This window comes from Diplotaxodon limnothrissa, linkage group LG19 (genome assembly GCF_057381915.1).
Source record: "Diplotaxodon limnothrissa isolate DT_005_m linkage group LG19, D_limnothrissa_male_GT1.1, whole genome shotgun sequence".
NCBI classification, from domain to species: Eukaryota; Metazoa; Chordata; class Actinopteri; order Cichliformes; family Cichlidae; genus Diplotaxodon; species Diplotaxodon limnothrissa.
Genome location: NC_140614.1, coordinates 31,461,397 through 31,484,039, shown reverse-complemented (window position 1 = coordinate 31,484,039; position 22,643 = coordinate 31,461,397). Strand labels below are relative to the sequence as shown.

Below are 22,643 nucleotides of genomic sequence, written 5' to 3'. Positions count from 1 at the left end.
GACAGTTCGTTTTTTTCTCCTTTACTGTTGTGGTATTTATGTTTTAGTTTACACATGTTTTAGGGTGTTTTTATTTCAAAAGGTCAGGGGCTGAATTTCAAGTGTTCGAACAAAATGAACAAAAGTGGTTAGAGTCACAGTCATCGTGTTTTTTAATGCTTTCCAAGTATTCATTTCAGTTTTGTTTGCTACAAACAGCCTCACTGGTCCCAAAAATACTACATTTCCATGCATATTGTAAACAGTCAAAGAGATTATAACATGGTACAGCCCATATGGAAAATAAACAAAGAAAAAACACCTGTAGTAAATGTTTATGTTTTCTAAGCATGTCTCAAAAACTCACATCCCATACAGTGATTTACTCATCCTAGTGGCCTCTTTGTATTTTTCTTAATATGGGAATTGAATAGGAGAGACATTAGCTATAAAGGGAAAATCCAAGAGGGGACACCTGTATGAGCAAATTACTGTTAAATGTATTAATAAAACATAAATATTTACTATTAGAGGAAAGGAGTTGTTTTTCGTCTCAGTTTTCTTTTCTTTACATTGTAAACAACGCTGTCACCACATTACATTACACACACTGATTTGGATCTTGCTTTTGGGAGTTCTGGCTTTAATAGGTCGGACTTCACAACATGACGTCAAAGAGCACATGTTACAAAAACATTCACCGTCAAGTTACATGTTAAAACAGTTGACCTGTTGTACTGCATTGAAAACTACAATCTGTGCACACTCACCCAGGTGATAGTCATCAGCTGATGTGAGAAAATCATGCACAAAATTCAAGTATTTCAGCCAAAGTTATTATAAACACATGGTAAAACTGCTGACCACTACCTCACATCTTCTTTTTTTTAAATAAACACACCCCTGAGTGAACTCACTATATGGTCCCAAGCCACAGAATATCTGTGAGGATACTGGTCTCCTGGTGCAGCATCGACCTTCATTATAGATCTTTTCCTTTTTATTTTAGGCTTTGAGCTACAGAAATGGGCCAAAAAGGTTACGCTGGACAATGTACAGTAAATAAATACTGATGTAATGACAATAATTTATTTATTTTTTAATCAAAAATAATGAATTTGGTCCATCCAGAAAAACAATATCAGCATCTCAACAGTTTACAGGAATAATCACAAGCCGACTGCATTCTTTACATGAAACCTGAACATCCCTGTTGGGTCATCTTTGTAGATACAAACAAGGGAACAACATTAATACAATCACATTTTATTATCAGGCCCACAAGAAAAAGGGTGCTATGCTTAACATGTCCTCAGGGCGAAAAGGCAGAGGAGTCAGATTTGGCAACTGTGTGGCTTCCAGCGAGGAGTGGGAGTCAGGAGTGTCTAACGCTGGAAAGCCACACATGAAAAGAACTTCTCTGCACACTTATCATTCATGACTGTAAAATGAGAAGTTGCTCATGCGGGCTGAACAATGCTTGTCAAAAACTTAACAGAGGTCTCTCATTACCAAAACCCGCATATCACCTGTGTTTAAAAAAAGAAAAGAAAAAGAGAAAAGAAGAAAAATGTGCACGCATGGTTGTGGTGGACATGCTACTGCCTGAGCACAGAATAAAACAACGAATCCTGTAGTTAAAATACCAACAGGGCTTGAAGAACCATCTGCTGAAGGCTATCTGTCAGTGAAATCTTCCTGTGGCATCAACAGCATGGAGAGAATGAGGGCGGGCACTGTGGGATACGGACTGATTGTAGCCAAGGGCGATGAGGGGAGGGGGTGGAGCTGCGCAACAAAATCCCGACCTGCGTCAAAGCCGGGCATTTTTGGCCTGGCACACTATCCTCTTGCATGTCTGTGGCTGTATCATTGAGAAATTAATAGGACCCTGTTCGATGTGTGGCATACTTTTATCTGTTGTCCCGTCCCAGAATAAACCTCTGTGAGATGCAGTTACATGCAGAGACACCTGTCAGGCCTGCAGAGTGGCAGGACGTGCCTCTGGTCGCCTTCGTGTCATCTGTGAGTGGGCTCCTGATCCTGGAACAGCTTGCGGTATGCAGAAAGACCTTTATTTTTTTTTTTAAAAGAACAAAAAAAAGAAGAAGAAATAACAAGAGTGAGAAAGGCAGTCAAAGGTCTACCCCTCATGTGTACAGAAACAGAAGCCCAAAAGAGTTTTTCTTCAGAAGAGTTTGCTAAACCGTTGTGGAGTCCACCTCTTCAATTATTCATGGTCAAGGTGGATACCAGCTGATCTCGTCAGTCAGCTCAGTTGTTCGTGTTCAACCCCTTCACCCCCTGATCCTATCGGCTGGCGTGCAGCCAGGTATCCGGTAGAAAAAGACATTCCAAGTACAGTTGGAGCTGCTGTGTTTGTGCTCCCAAACAGTATTCCCTTTCATTCCCTCTCTGCACAGTTTGTTTTGGTGCTTTTTTACACTGCGAGGACTGACTGACTGAGCTGGAAAACGAAAAACATCTCCCTCGCTTCCAACCCGATGACAGGGCTGCTGGAAGTGGCTTCCTCTAGCTCAGCAAAAGAAAGATAAAGGGACAATATTCTCTGCTTTATAGCCCACTCTGAATGAAACTGAAACGAGAAGGAGAAATCAAGGGATCGTCAAGCAAGCTAAACTTAAAAGGTTGAAACGGTAACTAACAACAACTTCAGTCAAACGCTGCACAGTGGTGTGAAAAAGTGTTTTCCCCCTTCCTGATTTTCTAGTGTTTTGCATATTTGTCACACTTGCATGTTTCAAATCATCAAACTAATTTTAATATTAGACAAAGATAACCTGAGTAAATAGGAAATGCAGTTTTTAAATGATGATTGATTATGATCATTGATTATAGGAGAAAGGTTATACAAGCCTACTTTTTCACACAGGACCAGGTAATTGCCCCTCTTGTTAAATCATGAATTACCTGTGATTAATCACATTTTTTGGAAAGCCGTGCTCAGCTTCACTAAAAACAAAAACAATTACTGGAAGACCTGATGAATCAAGAAATCACTCAAATAGAAGCTGTCTGACAAAGTGAACCTGGCAGTACATCATGTCACAATCTGAAGAAAGACCTGAGAAACAAAGTCAGTCTGGAAAGGGTCTCAAAGAATGGCCTTGGGACCAGTGTTGGACAAGTTACTTGAAAATAGTTATTAATTACTAATTACTGATTACTTCTCCAAGAAGGCAATCCAGTTACTTTACATTAAAGTTACTGATTACTTATTTTCAAAAGTAATTCAAAAGCAATAGACCTTAAAGCCCAATTCTATTTTTCTGCATATTTCATGATATAAAATTGAATCAAATGAAAAAGTCTCCTTTAAATTTTTTTTTTTAGTTTTAATCTGTTAACTTTATGCACATTGCAACCCCTAACCCCTTTCCCTGTGAATTTCACACTCTCGTGGCAGCGTGCTAGGTACTTGCTCAGATTTGAAGTTTAATTTTTCGCTGCGGAAAGAAGTTTTCTTCCCATGTAGATTGTACTGTGGACGCTAATGTTTTTATCACTTTTTACGCAATCAAACTTAAAGTAATGTCAGTACTTCCAAGCTTTAAACACTGCACGGTCGTGCTCTCTCCCGGACTCCATATTATCCATTGTTGATCTACACACATCTGTTGCTGCCATGGACGTCACACACTTGTACGTCATTGTCATGAGACACTCTCACAAACTAAATCACAGTTTAGTAACGCAGTACAGCAGCATGCTTACGGGAAAGTAACAGTAATCTAATTACATTACTTGAAAAAAGTAATCGGATTACAGTAACGCGTTACTGCCCAGCTCTGTTTGAGACTCAAGTGAACCACTGTGAGAGCCGTTGTAGAAGTAGGAGAAAACTTGGAACAATGGTGAAGCCAAAATTACTCCAAGAGCATTTCAACGACTCATCCAGGAGGTTACGGAAGAACCCAAAACAACATTAAAGAACCACAGGCTTCACATCTCTCAGTTAAGGTCAGAGTTCATGATTCAACAGTAAGAAAGATTGACAACACGAAAGCTTGTCTCACATTTGCCAAAAACATCCTGATGATCCCCAAGATTTGGGGAAGAATATTCTGCGGACTGATGAGACAAAAGGTGAACTTTTTTGAAGGTTTCAGTCAAGTTACATCTGGAACAAAACTAACAGAGCATTTCAGAAAAGGAACATCATACCAACAGTAAACTATGGCAGTGGTAGTGTAATATCCTGGGGCTTTTTTTGCTGCCTCAGGACCTGGAAGACTTACTCTGCTACATGGAACTGTGAATTCTGCAATCTACAAAAACATCCTGAAGGAGAATATCCGGCCATCTGTTCATGACCTCAAGTTGAAGTGCACTTGAGTTTTGCAGCAGGACAAAGACCCAAAACACACCAGCAAGTCCACTTCTGAATGCCTTAAGAAAAACACAAAAAAAGACTTTTCGAGTTGTCTAGTCAAAATCCTGACCTGAATCTGATTGAGATGCTGTGGCATGACCTTAAAAAGGTGGTTCATGCTTGAAAACCCTCCAGTGTGGCTGAATTACAACAATTCTGCAACGATGAGTGGGCCAAATTCCTCCTCAGCGATGTAAAAGACTCAATGCCACTTATCCCAAATGCTTGAGTGCAGTTGTTGATACTAAGGGTGGCCCAACCACTTATTGGGTTTAGGGGGCAATCACTTTTTCACGCAGGCCCATGCAGGTTTGGATTTTTTCCCCACTTAATAACAAACACCTTCATCAAAAAACTGGATTTTGTGTTTATTTGTGTTATCTTTGTGTAATATTTAAATTTATTTGACAATCTGAACCATTTAAGTGTGACAAACATACAAAAAATAGGAAATCAGGACAGGGGCAAACATTTTTTTCACACCACTGTATTACATACCCTACACTAAATCTTAATCTACCAATAAAATGCCTACTCACATACATAGTTCAGTAGAGTGAGTCAATTACAAATCCATCTGGTAAATTAAATCCAGTAACTTACATAATATATCTGAAAACAGGGATGGCAGCCAAAAACTACCTTCCTATCCTAACAATACACCACACAGTCTTATTTTGATAGAGAGAGGCCTAAGCCATCTGTCCTGACATGATCAGACTTCCATTAAATTGACCCAAGTTCAGCATTCATTTCCTTCTCAAACTCAAGCAATAAATCTCCTCACAGTCACCGACTGTGGAGCACTGAGAGCTTCAAGGAAACTTCAAGGGAAGCACTCTGAAACACATGTGGCCGATACGATCTCGTCTTGTTAGCTCCGGTTGGTCTTCATCAAAATCCCGCCCTCGTGTCATGTCAAAAATCAACACAGAAGAAGTGGGGAAAAGGGCGAGGCGGGGGTTAGTGAGCAGAAAAGGTTTGCAGAGGATAAAGGGAGGGTTTCAGGAGCAAAGAGAGGAAGATATTATGAGAGAGCACAAGAGAGAGATAAAGGGAGAGTGTGATTAATGACGGCTGACAGCTGATCAGAGAGAATGCTCTCCATTTGGACTCGCTCTAACTGCCTGTCAGAGTCGATCAGGGGAGCTCAGTCATCTCATAACAGAGGTACACCGGGCAGGCAGAAAGACCTGATGCACTCTGAAGCTCCACAAAGGCTGTGTCCCTTTCAATAACCCCTCCCTCTGCCAAAACACCACACAGAGTCTCCGTTTTACCCTCAGCCTCATTTAAAAACGCATGGTTAAACCTGCACCACTAAGTGGTTTAACTCTCCACACACACACACACGTATGTATGTATGTATGTATGTATGTATGTATGTATGTATGTATATATATATATATTAGTGATATGTTTTAATTCATGAGTGAAGCACCCTTTGCACCCTGAACAGTGGAAAAAAATGCATTCATTAAATGCAGAAGTTGCTCCCAAAGGATCCAGTTACAGTAATTGATGAGTTTGTAAGATGTTTGTTAACCTTAGCCAGGTTTCATAGTTTGGGAAGAGGAGGAAAATGGAGAACTAAAAAAATATTTTGTGTGTGTGTGTGTGTGTTTTAGTGTGGATAGGAGTTGTAGGGATGACAGGTCGATGCACAGCTACTGCGTTTTTCCAACAAGCTGATCTCGCTTGACTGCGACACTGACATGATGTGAAGAATGGTGTGATTTTCTAATGCTAATGTATAGTAGTGCTGTGGAAAAAGCCCGTGATCAGGCAAACAGATGTGTGCATAAGCGCAAACTGCTTAATATCACTGCAATAAGCTCAACACTTCTCTCAGGATGGAAAGAGCTGTGGAAATAAGGCAAGATGACAGAAGCACACACGTGAGTGCACGAACCCACAAAGTCTGAGTTGCATTTGTCATTCTCTTGAGAGGTGTTATTTATTCGGTACAGCATTTGGCAAATGGACAGTAATTACAACTGCATGGCAATGGCCAACAGATGGAAATGCCCCAAATGTTCCCATCCGTTGATCTCAAAAAAAGATGTCTTCACTGCTGTGCCTTTTAATCCCAGAGTGGTGTCGTTCCTCTGGATCTGAACACATGCAGAACACACAGTACTGTGTAAAAGCTTTGAGCCACCCCTCATTTTCAGACATAAAATAGTATTTTTTTTTGCTATTAACCAAAACGTGGCATATGTGAGCGCTGCATGTACAGCATCTTTAAAAAAGTTGAGGAGACTGAACAAGAGGAGGCCAAAAGAAGAAGTGGCAGGCTTAAAAAAACTATCCACAGTAGATGAACAGTTTGTGAAAGTCAAGTCCTTAAGAAATAAGAAAAAAGTCAGAGCAAAGACCTGACACAAGACCTGAGAGCTGCATCTGGCAACAAATCGGATGAAGTGACGAATCCAAATTTCAATTTCTTTTGTACAAAGGACAGAGGTACAACAGTGAGTATTCACAGCCATCTGTAAAACATGGCGGAGGCTCTGTCATGGTCATGGTGTCAGCACTAATACAAAAATGCAAACACATGAAAGTACCATGAGATTTTGATTCACTAGTAATACCACAGGGAAAATATCTGTTTGGCAACAGCTTCATTTTTCAGCATGGCAATGATCCTAAACACACTGCCAAAGCAGTAAAAGCATACCTGGATAGAAAAACACATAATGAAACACTATCATGGATTGACCTCCCCAAAGCCTGGACCTCGACATTATAAACACTGTGGGGTCATCTTAACAGAGAACAGAACCAGCCAACATACAAATAGAGTATGTATGTTTGCACAGGTTTCAAAAAACGACATTTTCCTGGAAAAATAGAAAGAAATGAAGGGTGATGCAAGACTTTTGCACAGGACTGTACAACTACAGAGGACCTTTTATGCTTTACCTTATCTTCTGTTATACACTGTCACACAGAAAAAGTTTCAAATAATGACATTATAGTATTTACTAAACACGTAAGAGAAAAGTATTCTGGTTGTGTTTTATGTCTTGACTTGTCCTGTGAATAAATTTGATTTGATTTTGATTCAATTTAAAGGGACAGCGGCCTTTAAGGCGGAGGAGCTAAATCAGCTTGTTTCAGATGGAGCATGAACTCAGGGCCTGCACCAAGACCCAGTATAAGATAAATAAGAACTATTTTGAACAGTTACTGGTGCAAAACTTCTCTAGTAAAGCACAAGAAGCAAAAAACATGGAGCTGGCAAACGGCATGCTAGGTCTTCTTCAAACAGAAAATGACTGCAATGGAAATTTTGCTTTTGCTCTTCCAGCTCTGGCTGCTTTAACTCTTTTTGGCACAAACCCTTAATGGGGCACAAATCACTGTAAGACCTAATTAATAGAGCCTCACTCCTCTAACAGGGTTGTAATTAATTAATCACTTAACAATGCCTTTATGTATGTATGTATCTATTTATTTACTTTCTTACAGTGTGTCGAAAACATTTACGGATCCTGCACACGACTGAACGAGCAGGAGGTGGGTAAAAATATCATGTGGTGTTAGTCAGACCTCCATGGGGAATGTCCACTATGCCTAGCTGTAATCACTAACACTGGCATAGAGTGGGCATAACTTCACTCCTGCCTGAGGACTACAGCAGAGCACTAAGCATAATATGTGGAACTGCAACATTAAACCCACCTGTTTTACTGCAGATGGCCTCGTAGACCACCTGCTTGCTGCTGGCAACGGTTCCACTGGCTGAACTCTCTGAGGACATCTGCCTGTTAATCAGACACAGGACAAAAATCCGTGAAGACCAAAAATTATCATTCCCAGAGGAGTTATGCAAAGATGAACTGCACTGCAAAGGCCAAATTCGTCTCTGCAGCGCTCATCCAAGCTGTGGTACACATCACATGTCTCATGCCAATGTTCTGCTTTTAGCAAAATATCAAACTAAATATATAAAGAAAACTGGTTTTCAGCGTGTGTGATTGTTTCCAGCTGCAATACTGTAGCATGTTTGGTTTTCACCCTGTGTGTGTCCTGGAGACACCCTCTGTATCTACGACTATTACAGAGAAAGGTTTTTTATACATTTTGCCATTGCAAAAGAGTTTTCTTTCCCCCCCCCAACTTTTATTCAAAATATTATCATTTTGCAACTGTTCAAGACAGAGGCCCTGTGCTTCGTACGTCGCTTACTACATCCAAGATCAAATGAAACATCCAAGATCAAATCATCGCGCTAACCGTGAGCGCGCTAATCCGGTTCCCCGAACACACCTGCTGTTGACGATTAGTACAGCTGGATGAAGTAATGTGCGATCACTGGGTGCCGTAAAAGGGGATACGCATCGATAGCAGAAACAGTGATCGGCAACCCGCTGATTGGTTGGCGAAATTGGCGAAGGAGCGCGCTCGGTATTTTTCGGCAGCAGAGCAAGAACTCTTGAGTGAGGGATTTCAGGAGTTTCAGAGTTTAATTAAAACGCAAGGGAACACTGCAAAGGCTGCAAAAGCAAGGAGAGAGGGCTGGCAGAAAGTTGCTGACAAATCAAACTCGTAAGTAATCCAATAATAACAATAATAATGGAGTGGATTTATATAGCGCTTTTCAAGGCACCCAAAGCGCTTTACAATGCCACTATTCATTCACTCTCACATTCACACACTGGTGGAGGCAGCTACGGTTGTAGCCACAGCTGCCCTGGGGCAGACTGACAGAAGCGAGGCTGCCATATCGCGCCATCGGCCCCTCTGGCCAACACCAGTAGGCGGTAGGGTAGATTTATCATATCACACCATATTATCCAATATTATATTACATTATATTATATTATAATATGTTATATTATATCCCCTTTCACATTAGAGCCACAACAGGACCCACTAGAACATGGGAACAAGTAAAAGTGAAATATAAGAATATTCTACAGAATGGTAATATTTATCACTTATATTGCTTGTCGTCTCTTGGAAAGAGACCCTGGAATACTCTGTTTGTTTGTTCATAACAGCAACCAAGAAAAGGGCAGAGCAAAAAAAAAGACAGGTGGTAGTCCTGCACCCCCTCGTCAACAAGTTGGTTAAGTGAATAATACCCTCACGGGAAAATCGATATCTCTCTATGAGCACACTGTCGCGCTGAGCTAAAGGATCCTGTCTGTCCCGCAATATACGCTGAATTCTGAGGACTCTCCTTATCAATCTTGCACCTTCCGCAATGGGTTGCTCGCGTATACGGACAGGACATGGCTGCGACAGACTTCCCAAATCCACCTTCGCTTTTATAGCCGTGGTCTCTCATCTTGATTACACGAAGTAATTTACAATTAAGAAGAAAGAAAGAAGAAGAAAGTGTGTACATTATTGTACTTTATTGAGCCCCGTGGGGAAATTGCTCTCTGCATTTAACCCATTCACTCAGTGAAGCAGTGGGCAGCCATTGGGCGCCCGGGGAGCAGTGTGTAGGGACGGTACCTTGCTCAGGGGTACCTCAGGGTAGCTGTTAAGGGGAATCGAACCCCCGACCTTCCGATCATGGGGCAACCACTCTACCTACTGAGCTATCCCTACTCTGAAATATGAATTACATCTGTAATAATCACATACATGTAATAGAATGTTAATAGTACATTTCCCTTTTTTAGGGAATGACCTGTATGTATCTGTGTGACATCAATAAAAGGATCAAGTGCTGCATTATCTTTAGTTACATTGATGTTATTTATTTATGGTGAAACAGTGGTGGAATATCGCTGTTGCTTTCGTATGAATGACGCGGACATACCTGCGTGGCCACGATCTAATCCTGTTTACATAAAGTAAACCTGCTCCCCAGCAGGTTTACGCTTACGGCTCTGTTGCTATGACAGCAAGTCCCGGATGGGCTTCGGGGAACCGAACGATCCAGGATCACGCGAAATCGTCAACAATCTAATCCAGCTAACTCACTTAGCGCGGTACGAAGCACAGGCCCCAGAGTCACAAAGCTATAAAGGTGTGTTAAGCCAGAGCTCAAAAATGTGTGCTGCAAAAGCTGTGAGTACTGAATGAAAGAGTGCTGGAAGCAGGAGTACCAAAGGATCGCTGACAATTCCTTCCCTAAAGCTAAAAGACCTTTTCCCATCGTAGTTCATCTAGAGTTCATCCAAATCAATCTACTTCATGGATCACGCACAGCCCAATCTCATTAACATAGCAGCGTTATTTATTATTTAAACAATTTTTAAAGATCTAGAAATGCCCTTAATGTTGCACAGATTTTCACTGCTGTGTAGTAAACCGTGGATTTCATTGATATTAAAGCCTTCCAGTGGGGCGAATGGGACCCTTTAATGGGCCGGTTATAGCCCACGGGCTGTATGTTTGCCACCACAAATCCAGGTATAATGTGGACTGCAGTGCTATCCACAGGGACAAAATCTGTCCTCTTAAAGAGACGCACATATACATGTACACACATGCCAAAGTACTCCAAACAGCCTTTGTGGTAATTCAAATTGTGCCAAGAAGATAAATGCCAACACTGAAATATTTCGGAGCAGAACCTGGTGGAGTGTGGTATTTTTCTATAGTAGTTTAATAACTGATACCGATATTTGGAGATTCGACATATGAGCTGATATTTTTCTTTCTTTTAAACACATGAAACAAAAAACAGATGCCCTTAAATGTTTTAAGTGTAATTATTTGTGTACTCATTTATGATCTGCCAGGCTCTGCTCAGATCAGCTGGTTGTGTTGTGGCATTCCAAGCAGTGCGTTTCCAACAAGGAAGCTGCAGATTGCAAGCTATGCAATGCCAACATTTATAATATAGTTGAAGGGTGTTTCTCCTGTCTCCTCTTTACTTTTTTAACCATCATTTATTGGTTATTAGAAAAGCAGATACCAATAGATTGCAAATCGTTAATATCGCTTGATACTATACTATAAATGAAATAAAATGTCATAATAACTACAGTATCACTTGGGTAATTAGTATCTATTGGTCAGAGAGGCTACATGTTCTGATCCTCGCAGCTCATGTCATCCTAACCAAGACACTTTTCTGCTTTTTAAGACTCATTTGTGTATAAAATGCCTGACAAGCCACCTTCTGTCATAAGAAAAGTGAAGTCAGCATCTAACAGTTGCTCTTTGTGTGCAGTCACTGGAGAGTGACTGCACACAGTGTTGGTGAGGCTGTTTACTGTGTTTACTGAGTGCCTCACAGGAGCTATTGTGACACGAAGGGGAGAAATTCCTTCTCCTTGTCCTTGGTGATGTGATTGTCACACTGGCAAGAACACTGTAGTGATTAGGGACTATGTCGACTATGAGCAAAGATTACAGAGAGAAAAGGAACACGGAGGCAGAGCCCAGAATTCTTACAATGCGTCATACATACAGTCTGACAACCGTAAACAAGGAATTGCACTGCCCTTTTCACATAATCCGGCTGCAAACATAACATTTTCAAACAGAAAATCATTATAAGAGCTACTGAAGCATAAAGCAGGAGCAGACGTGTCTGCAACCTTATACATTAAATCTGCTAACCATTTTTTAGAGGGAACAATAAATAAAGCTTAGCTGGCATTAACCTCTCGCCCCAGGACAGCAGCTTGCCAAAAGAGCATTAATAAGGTAATGAGGGTACACACTGCCTCCTTGTAAGGGGCTGCACAGCTGTTCTTTCATACCATTACACAACCACAAATAGAACTGGCCCACTTTAAGCGAGGCATAACTCAACAGGAAGAAACCCCTTTCATATTCAGGGGGGCGAAAAAAAAAAAAACTTGACCTCTGGGTTCTTCACATCACTTTCAACAGTCTCACTCTGTCACTTCAAGAGTCAGACAGCAGCCAGAAACACTGCTGGTGAGAACCGACTCTGAACTTGCAGTGTGCGCACATGACACATGACCCAGTGCCGAAAATTTCGCGCTATTCTCACAGAGCTGAAGTTCTTATGTAAACACAGCAGATGTGCGGCTTTACTTTTCGGTGCGCTCAGGTAGTTAGCGTGACTTAATGTTACTCAAACTGACCAAAGGGGATAAAGTTTAACCATAAACACACGTTTGGCAGCTTCTGTGTGTATACAGTATCCCGTGAAAATAACTACTGTTGTGGCTGATTAATAGGGAGTGAAAGCAGCAGCTAGGCTGACATTAATGGTGCTGCTGTAATTGTCACCCTATTAGTAATGCCACACGACAGCCTGGGTTTCCGTAGTTACAGCTGCGACTAACCAAACCTTGCAAACAAAATACCAAACAGGCTCATTTATTTGTGTTACAAATTGCTCCTTTCAAAGCCTTCACTGAAGTCATACCACTTTGAGCTCTTGCAGCCCCTCGAGTTGGCAGCTGTGGTATGTTGATAGAGCAGACAGAGCCCTGCCCTGTTGAGTGTGATACCAACAAGCTGCACATTTGCTTCAAGTGTGTTAGCTGAGCTTAAAATCAAAGGCACTGTCATTCATGAGAGTGCACCAGTCTCCGTTCAGCTTTACTTAAAAGTGACTTTACACAGTCACCTTGCCCGCTCGGTGGATAATATTTCCAACTTTGGGACCAAAAAAACAACCCCAATAAACTTTTACTTGAAGGAAACTATTTGGTTGGATCAAATTGGATCACAAATGTTCAAAAATGCAAATCTCATTCTGATCAATAGATTTAACTAAAAGCTGTCGATGATCATCAGCGGTGGGGAAACCAGCCAAAGCCAGTGCTGGTGTATTTATATCGAACAACAGTTTTACAGTTGGCTGGAGGAAGGTGTTCAAGGTGGATAACCTTGAACTGCTTGAACACATCCAGCACAGTGATACTATTATAAGCTGGAGGGGCTTAAGCCTATACTGGGATGTGTTTCAGATGTGCCTCAATAACAGGGGTATTAAGTTGCCCCTAAAATGTGGGCTGGAAATAAAGGGAAGCAACTTATTATCCCACCGTTTTCTGCAAACCATCATCTCTGTTCTCCTGGACAGAGTTAACCTTTTTTTTTTCTCTTCTGTCATTCTTTCTTTTCTCCTCTCTTTATTCTTTCTCTTCATTGTTTCCATCAGCGCATTTTTGGTCCTGAAGCTTCCGTTTTTCCCACACTCTCCACTGTCACACTAGTCGACCGCAAAAATGCAGGACAGAGAAGAGTGTGAGGGGGCTCAGGAATTCCACATGCAGAGGGTAAACACAACCACTGCCAGGAAGACACACATGCACACACACGAGCAAACACGGCACCTACATGGCCTCGCTAACCTATTCTATACAACCCCTACACCACGGCACTGCCCTCTTAACTATTTTCTTGCCAGGTACAGTTTGTCCAGTCCAGTCAGATGACTGGATGTAACACGTCAGCAGAGCCAGGGCTCTGCTCGGTTGCGGCATCAGCAGGCCTGCAAACTTGCAATGAATGAATTAAGTCAAACAGAGAAATGCACTGTTGGGACTCTGGGGTAATTCACACACTGTAAGGGCTTACCCGGAATACTACAAAAACAGCCCGTGTTCCAGTCCAGCGGTATCCTTTCCTCTTAAACATTAAATAAGTGTGAAGAGCAGTTCACCGCTGCAACAACCTACTTTAAACAAACAGTCAGCGCCGATCACAAAGGTTTGCTGTTGTTGGGTAATTTTGCCAGATGTTGCAGTAATAAAGTCATAAAATAAGTGAGGAAAATAGCTGGCAGTTCAGCCCGGCTTCACTGCTTTCCTTTTATTTTTCCTTATGCAGTCTTCAGCTTATCTCCAAACCAAACAGGATTTAAACGGCGCTCCGAGTCCAGGCCCTTTCACTGAACCACGTTTTGTTTACGGTTCAGGCAGAAATCAGGCCTGTGATGAGGTTGTTTACTGAACGGGTAGATACACCCTGCGGCCAAAAGACTGGGAGCACTCCACTACACGCATATTCGAACTCTCATTAGCATTAGCCATGTCCTGTTGAGCTCACCAATCCCATGAACTCTGTCTCACTCCACAAGCGGGGGGGTGGTGGAGGGCCTGCCACCACACTGCACTATGTCTGCGATAAATTAAATGAGCAGTTTTCACATATGAACTATGGGAAGTGTAATAGGGCGAAGGAGGCTGGGACGTTGTCCGATCTTGCCCTTTCTCACGTGTAGCAAAAAAATGGAGCTAGTCCGCTTCACTCTTCTTCATTGCTGTTAAATACTGCACTTAGTTTCTGTGAAGAAGCTTTCTGAGCAGAGCGGACAGTAGGCAGGACCACTGACACCCACTCGCTCGATCATTTAATGACCAGTCCAGCTGTGACGTACCTTCACATTCAGACATTTACCTCTGTCGGGTGATGTCAGTAGAGGTTCAGATGACCTTGGCTTCATTTAACTTAACAATGCTCTATAACTGTCATATGGTTAATAAACAGAGTGATCCAGAGCCAACATTTGTCTTACTTGACGAGACGCTTTGCAGTCGTTCTCCTGACTTGTCCCTCTCGGGCACCGCTGGGTGGCTTTGGAGCAAGAGCTGGGCTAACACAGGTCTGGACATGGCTTAGGCCATGGCTTTGATTGGGCAGAGTGTGAAAGCTGGAAGGAGGGCAGCTGGATGATTTTGTGAGAGCCTGGCTATGTGGTGTCTGGTCTGGAAATTGAGCCTGTGAAACCAAAAAGAAAACAAAAGTCGGTTACTTATGGGCAATATCAAACTACTACAATAATCAAGCTACTTTGAAACTTAACCAACAAAGCAAAGAGGTTTGAGACCTTTAATTTAAACTTTGGGCAGAGTACAGTACAATAAGAGCAACTACAAAGGATGACTACTCACTGGTAAATCTAGTGATATTATAGTTTGCTTTAAGGAATTCAAAGGATTTTCAATAACTAGCTGAGAGAGGTTAACATGGAGCATACAGTTGTGGCTTCAATGGTTTAAAATGATACTGGACCAGTGATGGTGGCTGTGGAGTGATTACTAACCCTAAAAACGAGCAAGCTTTTGTAAAACTCAGCTTTTGAGAGAACATAAACATGTTACAAAGATCTTAACTGAAATATAAATCCAGTTTCAAAGTTTCAAATTTGATGTGTAATTTGAAACATACTTGGTCAAGACATTAACTGTGTACAACCGCAGGCTGTATACAAAGCTGCAAAAGAAACAAAACATATACAGTATGTTCCCTCATGTACTGAGCCACCTCTCATTTGAAACTGAGAAATGGGTGCAGTGATTTATTGAAACATGTGTAAACTTACATGTTATACACATATATAATATAATGTATAATGTAAAAACAGACTTGGTTCAATTCTAACAAGCTTGAACATCAATATTTGGTAAGACTGCCTTCATTCTTTAACATGTTTAAATGTAGTCCTTGTAGTCAGTTTTGACAAAATCTCCAACACCAATGGGTGTAATGGAGCCACAAAACCAAGACAGAGCCTCTGCTGTGTTTTACAGACGGCTATAGACAATCACTGTAGTACATCTCTCCTGACCTCAAATCCTCATTCCATCATTCATCAGACGTGTTGCCGCTGATGTTCAGTCCACCTCTTGTGTAATTTAAAATATCTCAGCCTTTTCTCCCTGTTTATTTTAACCTTAATAAACGTTTCATTTTAATTGTTTGGCATCATGTAGCGGTAGATCACTGTTGGGCCATTTGCTTCATCACAAAATTCAAAAGGCCAAGTAAAAGAAAAACAACTCTCCCTCGGTTGGTTAAATGTGCCACAGACTGACATGCGGATTGTTCCTCACATGTGTGTAGTGAACTGTTTAGGACAAAATAAAAATCAAACTCCCTCCCAAAAAAGGCCTAAGGAAGTTGGAGCAAATTTGGAATGGGTGAGTCATGGAAAAAAATGTGGCCTTTGGTCATTAAGGTGAAATATCAAAGTGCCTGACATAAATTAGTGCAGATATTAATGAAATGCCATCCGGTATCAAAACAAGCTCGACATTTTTTCGCAGCTGGCTCCAGTGAAAAGCAAATTCTTCACATTATTCATTTGTTTATACAAGATCTCTTCAAAGGCTTGTGAAGAGGGAAAATGCTGTTGTCTTTCTGACATAATATTTTAGAGCCACATTTCATTCTGTCCTTGCAATGCCGGGGAATGCTCGCATACATTCCTTCCACATCTCACGTCCACACTATTTTCTCTGCAGCTTTATACGGCTATCTAACGAGCTAATGGTTTTCCAGTTTCACAGTGTGGCCGTTCAAAGGGCCGACAGGGAATATCTGATGTAATTTCTGTGTTGATAAATGAGAAGCTAAGTTTCCTGGTTGCAAGGCCTATGGCCACAATTCAGCTTGAGCGGGGCCAGGAAGGGCACCTTTCTTTGGCTGCCAGGTGGCCCCGGGCCAATCCTGTGGAGGAGCCGTGCAGTCTGCACCCAGTAACTGGAACGTGGACTGGAGTGCCGGAACAGACCCCTGTCTCTTTCTCTCACACTGAAGAACGTGTATGCACACGAGCACCCACATTCGACTAAGAACATCCTTTTGTGTATTTATATTATCAAAAAGTATTGGTAACTTTCTCCCAAGGCCAGGAAATCCAAGAATTTGAGATAAAATACATTTGTATCAAAAAGATCAAAACCCCTATCTAATGGCACTAAAGAATGAAATCAAGTCACTGACAAATTCCTTGGCAGATTAAGGTCTATACCATGCAAAACGATTTTGCCTAAGAGCTAAGCAGTGGCACACATTGCCATGACAGCTGGGGAGAAGGGAATGAATGGGGTGGGATAGCCAAGATTTTAGGGAGGGTTGCCTGACTTGATGGTGAGACAACCATATCTAGAGTCAGCCCTCCTATTACCTCAGTTTAAGAGGGTGAACAACAAAAAAGCTCTGTCTTCTGACTCTTTGTACTGCTCTGTACACATAAAGTCCTTAAAGGCACAAGGGATTTGAAATTGTAAGACATATTCATGCCGCTATATGGCTGAATTATGGTGGAGCATGTCACAGATAAGACAAACGTGGTTAAATGTGTTTAAAGTACGAGAAGAGATGAACGGAACAGAGAAGGAATCATAAAGTGCCTTACGTAAGGCTGCCGACCAAGCCAAAAGAAATATCAACTCAATTGCATTAATTAAGTTCCAACCAAGATGAGCAACAATGACGTGAGGCCAACTCCAGTACTCGGAAAAAATTGGGCGCATCCAGTCATTCCAGCCTTTAAGCTGTCCCATGGCACTGTCCTGTCTCCATTTCTCTCAATCCATAGATTCAGTCCACCAAATCCTCTGGAAAATGGAAACATACATCCTCCTTCTTGGTGAGATCTCCTTTCAAAGTCACTGCGCTAAAAGCGAGAGCCACTCTTTTTTAGTCTAAACATTTAAAAAAAAAAAAACAAAGAAAAACAAAAAACTCCTACGCTAAGGCCTTTCTAACTTTCTAATCTCCCTGTAAAAACAGCCAAATCACATCTGTCACGGCTTGTTAGCCATAACTAAAAGGTTTTTTGCCGCTACATTTCTACTGCTAAGAAAATCATATTCCGAATTTATTTGTCTTAAAATAGGAAAACTAATGGAGCTATTTGAAAAGTCAAGATTTGCTGGTACCCTCAAGAGTAGAATTTCTTGTCTACTCACCTTCCCATATGCCTAGTAGAGTCATTCACTCAAATGATGTGATATTGGAGAGAGTTGTTCCATTTTGGTCTTTAGAATTAAGCTACTGTCTCCACCAAACACTGTTTTATTAGACAGTTTGGAAGGCGAACCTCTAAATAGCTCTCCAGAGGCTAACATGGAATCTCTTCTCTTAACGTGGGTGCATTTTGCACTATTTTGCAAAGTGCAGAGCTTAGGTAAGGACACAAATTATACAGACACAAATATTGAGGTTTTTATGGGTTAAAAGTTCTTAAGGTTAAGTTCTACATGGTGCCATTACTGAAAACCAACAAAGAAAAGAATCTGAAAAATAATCTTATTGTGTTAACAGACAAGTGTCTGTGCTATTTTTATTTAAAAAAAAGAAAGAAGAAAAAATAGAAATGCAAATACTACCAATGGAAAAATGAGCAGTGCACTTGTTTAGCATCCAAGATGCTAAATGAAAACAAACATTCTTTACTAAGAAAATGATACATCTTACCTGATGTCCGCAGCGGGTCTGGTCCAGAAATTGATGATGAGCCTTAAGTCTCTGTTGCTGCAACTGCTGAATAGCAAACTGAAGCTGGTAGCTCCCTTGGGTGGGCTGGTAGTGCTGCTTGGGTGTCACCCCTCTCACCAGGCTGTAGTCATTGTGCATCTGCCAGTCCTCTTCCTTTAGCGGCCTGTGGCTTAGAGAGAAGTGACACAGATACACAGGGTGAAAAAGTAATATACTTCAAACCAACAAAAAAACAAAGTCACTCTTTCTTCTGAATTGCATATCAGTGACATTTGCACCCCAAAAAGTGTTCTTTAAAGACATTTTCTGGCAAGAATACAAACAAACAGTTTTAGCTTCGCTCTCTTTAGATCAACTTTCGACTGGCTGGCTACCCCTTGTAAACAGCAGATGGGTGGGGCTGTCGTGCTCACGGCTAGAGCTTTCTGTCTATGACATCCAGTCTCTTTGACAGCGTGCAGATCCAAGACAGGAAACACTCTTTGATACCAAGGATTTAGAGTAGCCTGAATCCTGACATTTTGACTCACAGGGGTTACCTATGCATACACTGACATCATTATTTGAAACTTTGACCATGTCCAGGCCTCAGTTTCACAGGCCTAGAGACCTGTTGGTGACCCCCTAGTAACCGCTGATTGCTAGAGTAAAATATTATTCCCTAACTGGTCACCAGGTGAGATCAGATGCAGTCTAGAAGATCTAGAAGGTTTCTACGGTTGCCTGTAGTTTGCAAGGAAGATGACAACTTGTCTGCAAACACTCACCATTTACTCTCTTTACTAACCATTAACCGTCAAAACTGAAATGTGAAAAGGTGCAATGCCAACAACAAACAGAGAACACTCACCTTCAAAATAAAAGTAATGCCTTCCCAACCAATTATTCATTTGAAGGCAGTCGATCGGTGTTTCTGTTTTATGTCACAATGTTTACATTTTTACAGCTGCTTGGCAAGCAGTTTGAGGGGCCACCATGGCTACCAGCTAGCAACCAAACCAATTACAAGGTATTTTATTAGTGCAGCACTGTATATAACTTTGCAACCAATTTCACCCTAGCAATTGCATGCCATTTGAAGAACACACATTCAAGCCTTGGTGTGATTCAAGCCATCCACTGTTGTTTAATATATATGACAGAAAATAAGGAAATGCTTGCTTGAAACACAGATGTTACTACTCTACTATAACTCATGCTTTGTTACACAACAACAAAGGATGAGTCCACAAATAGCTTAATATATTTACTCACTGCTACCTCGTCAGTTATTTTACCATGCATTCCAGGCAGATGTGACAATAGCTATAAACTCCATGTTGAGATGCAAGACCACCAGTAAAAAGTGAAACAACAAGACATCTCACAACATCCTAACCAGTGGCCGCTGTGCCCACAGAGCCTCAAATCAAAGTGTGCAAATCAGAGTGAAAGCAGAGGGCAAGCCTGTGGCAAACACAGGCTGAACTAAAAACTTTTCCTCCTCGCTTCACGTTCCATCCACATCACAAAACCACAACCTGGAAAGCAAACCTTTTGACGAGCTCCACAAGTTTGTAACTGGATTATCTGTCATTAGGCCTAAGCCTGTTTCAGTTTTTTTTTTTTTCAACCATTTTTGACCACTGTTAAAGCAATGAAGTGACCAGCCTCAGCCTTCAGACATGCTTAAATCGAGTCTGTGGAGTCTGGTGTGCTGTTGTATATATACACCACCTCAGCCAAAAATAATGCCATAAAAGAGCACTATTGGGAGCTGCGAGGAAAAATATAAAAGGGGAAAAAAGAGAAAGAGATACGCGTACAGCTAAAGAAATGGGATCCCTGGAGGTCTTAATGACAAAAAAGCTCTTGGAAATTCCTCCCACATGCAATAACATTTGTCTATTGGTCTACAGTTAAAGAAAACACTGCACACTTAGATTCACAATAGCTACAATATTTTTAGGACCAAACTATGATAAGTGCTAAAATTAGAATTCAATTAATCTTGAACAACAATGCATAGTGTGGGATAATAATCTTGTGTTGCTAAAATGTAAAAGAAAAAAATAAATTCCTTCCCTGTGTGGCCAAGACACAAGGGATCTTAAACTCATGTGAACATGTTATCCGCCCATGCATTTCTCAGTTCACATAATAGCACATATATTGCAAAAACAACTGCTGTGACCAAAGGCCAATACATTTTTTTTTTTTTTGCTCCTGGAAACAAAGGCTCGTCTGTGAACTTTGCAAGGCCAGAGATTCTACATCACCAGGAGACAAAACAAGAACTTGTTCTTTGTTTACAGCAGCGATTTCCTTTGACTTGGCTGCAGTTTGCAGACTGGACCGCGGGGACCTTCAGTGCTACCATTTTATTACCATATGGTCTAAAATGGACTGTCTCAGGTCAAAAGCACAGGCTTTCCTTGAGTACAATGTCGCTATAAAACCTCACAAGGTAGGGGGGTGACGGGGGGAAACTTGTCAACACAACACCACACAAAAAAACTACTACAGATGACCATGAATTTTAAAAACAGGAGGAAGCACTTTTGTCCAAAACAGCAACCAATAAAATCTGATTTTTATTTTTTCTTAAATGAGTGAGCGGAATAGTTTTACATCTGAGTTTCTCATCACAGCACATGTGCGGAGCTTCAGCTATCTGGGACTTCCCTCACTGCCGGACCTCTGCTCGTGGGTGTCAGCTTACTCCCCGCTGTGCTCGCCATCCTTTAATATGCTGATATAACTTACTGTAGAACAACACAGCCGTGCGAGTTGAGCACATGTGCGGCATCAATCTAACTCAGTGTGAATGTGGGAAAATGTACCGTCTGAGATGACATCATGCCAGATTATCTCAAAGCCCTGCCTGGTCAGTGTAAACATTAGCAGCCTCAAGAGTGTAGGGGTATTTCCAACCATTAATCAGTGTTTGTTTATCGTGTTTTATTGCAAAAACATGACACCAAGTAGGTCTGTTCTTAAAATACAATTTGTTGAGTTCAGCAGTGCCGGGGATGATGAGGCTTACATTAGGGCAGTGGTGAGCAATGTGGGGTACTGAAAACTACAAGTGCTTTCTTCCAAGTAGGATGATAGGTTACTTTTTAAACACTTCTGTTTTAAACTCACACAACTTCACTTGAAAATCCAAAAAAGGAAAGCTATAAAACAGTTCTGGATAAGTAAAATCAATGGATTAAAAAAACAAACAAATGAAAAAACAAAACAAAACAGGGATTATAACCATTTACACTAAAGGCTGAGTCAAATTCAATCAATTTTATGTATATAGTAGGGCTGGGCCATATTATACCGTTCACGGTAATACCGGTATAATGTTAGGCAACGATAGGAAAATGAAATATCGCGATAGAATGGGAGTAAAACGCGCATGCGCAGTGCCTTTGTTTTCATACGCACATGGCCGATTGTTGAGTGAAACAGATGAACCAGAATTGGTTTGTAAAAATGGTGCAACTTCAGTGATGTGGAACTGGTTTGGTGTTTGTCCGTCAGATACACAACAAAGCACATTTTTTTGCAGAACATGCAAGCGGCCGTTGTTATTGTCATATTTGTCGGACTAAGATGCTCTTAAATCTGGGAGTAATCTGGGTCCTAAACTCCGTATCCTTCAGGTCAAACAACACTGCAGCATCACTTAGAGTTAAAAACTGTCTAAATTCTTTCATCTTTAATAAAACGATCAGCATTGCTGCTTTACCAGGTGTAACTATAAAGTTTAACTTCCAGGCATCCATGAAAACAAAAGTTATTACATTTAACGGAGTTAGAAGTTAGCAGGAAGCTAGCGGAAGTTAGCTCGCTAGTTTCGCTAGTTACCTAAGCATGATATAGCATGTTCTGACGGAGAGATTTCTGAAAAAAAATCAAACGTACAGCTCTGCTATCACTTCCAACATAAATGAAGACAGGAAACTAAACAGCAGTGACGTTTGTAGGGTTACTGAAGTTGGGCTAGCTGGTATATAATGATGTGCTACGTGATCGCTAGCGACACAGCTATGTTAGCATAACATAAACAGTGAAGCTGGAGGACAAACACTAAGACTTTTCCACTTATAAAAGTTAACGTGAAGGTTCTTCATGGTTAGAGACAAATGCAATCGCATGGCAGGATGCTGTA

At 41.2% G+C, this 22,643-nt stretch overlaps 1 protein-coding gene across 1 annotated transcript in view; it reads right to left on the bottom strand.

Annotated features, from left to right (window-relative positions):
• Positions 1 to 6,201: 6,201 nt before the first annotated feature.
• The window catches only part of ttll5 (tubulin tyrosine ligase-like family, member 5), a 62,707-nt gene continuing 46,265 nt past the window's right edge, over positions 6,202 to 22,643 (bottom strand). Inside the window, exons 29-32 of the mRNA XM_085343313.1 lie at positions 18,479 to 18,668; positions 14,790 to 14,992; positions 8,060 to 8,142; positions 6,202 to 6,486 (exon numbers count right to left, since the gene is read on the bottom strand). Of these exons, the coding sequence (XP_085199439.1) occupies positions 6,425 to 6,486; positions 8,060 to 8,142; positions 14,790 to 14,992; positions 18,479 to 18,668 (538 nt within the window). The 3' untranslated portion in view covers positions 6,202 to 6,424. The remainder of the gene's footprint in view (positions 6,487 to 8,059; positions 8,143 to 14,789; positions 14,993 to 18,478; positions 18,669 to 22,643) is intronic.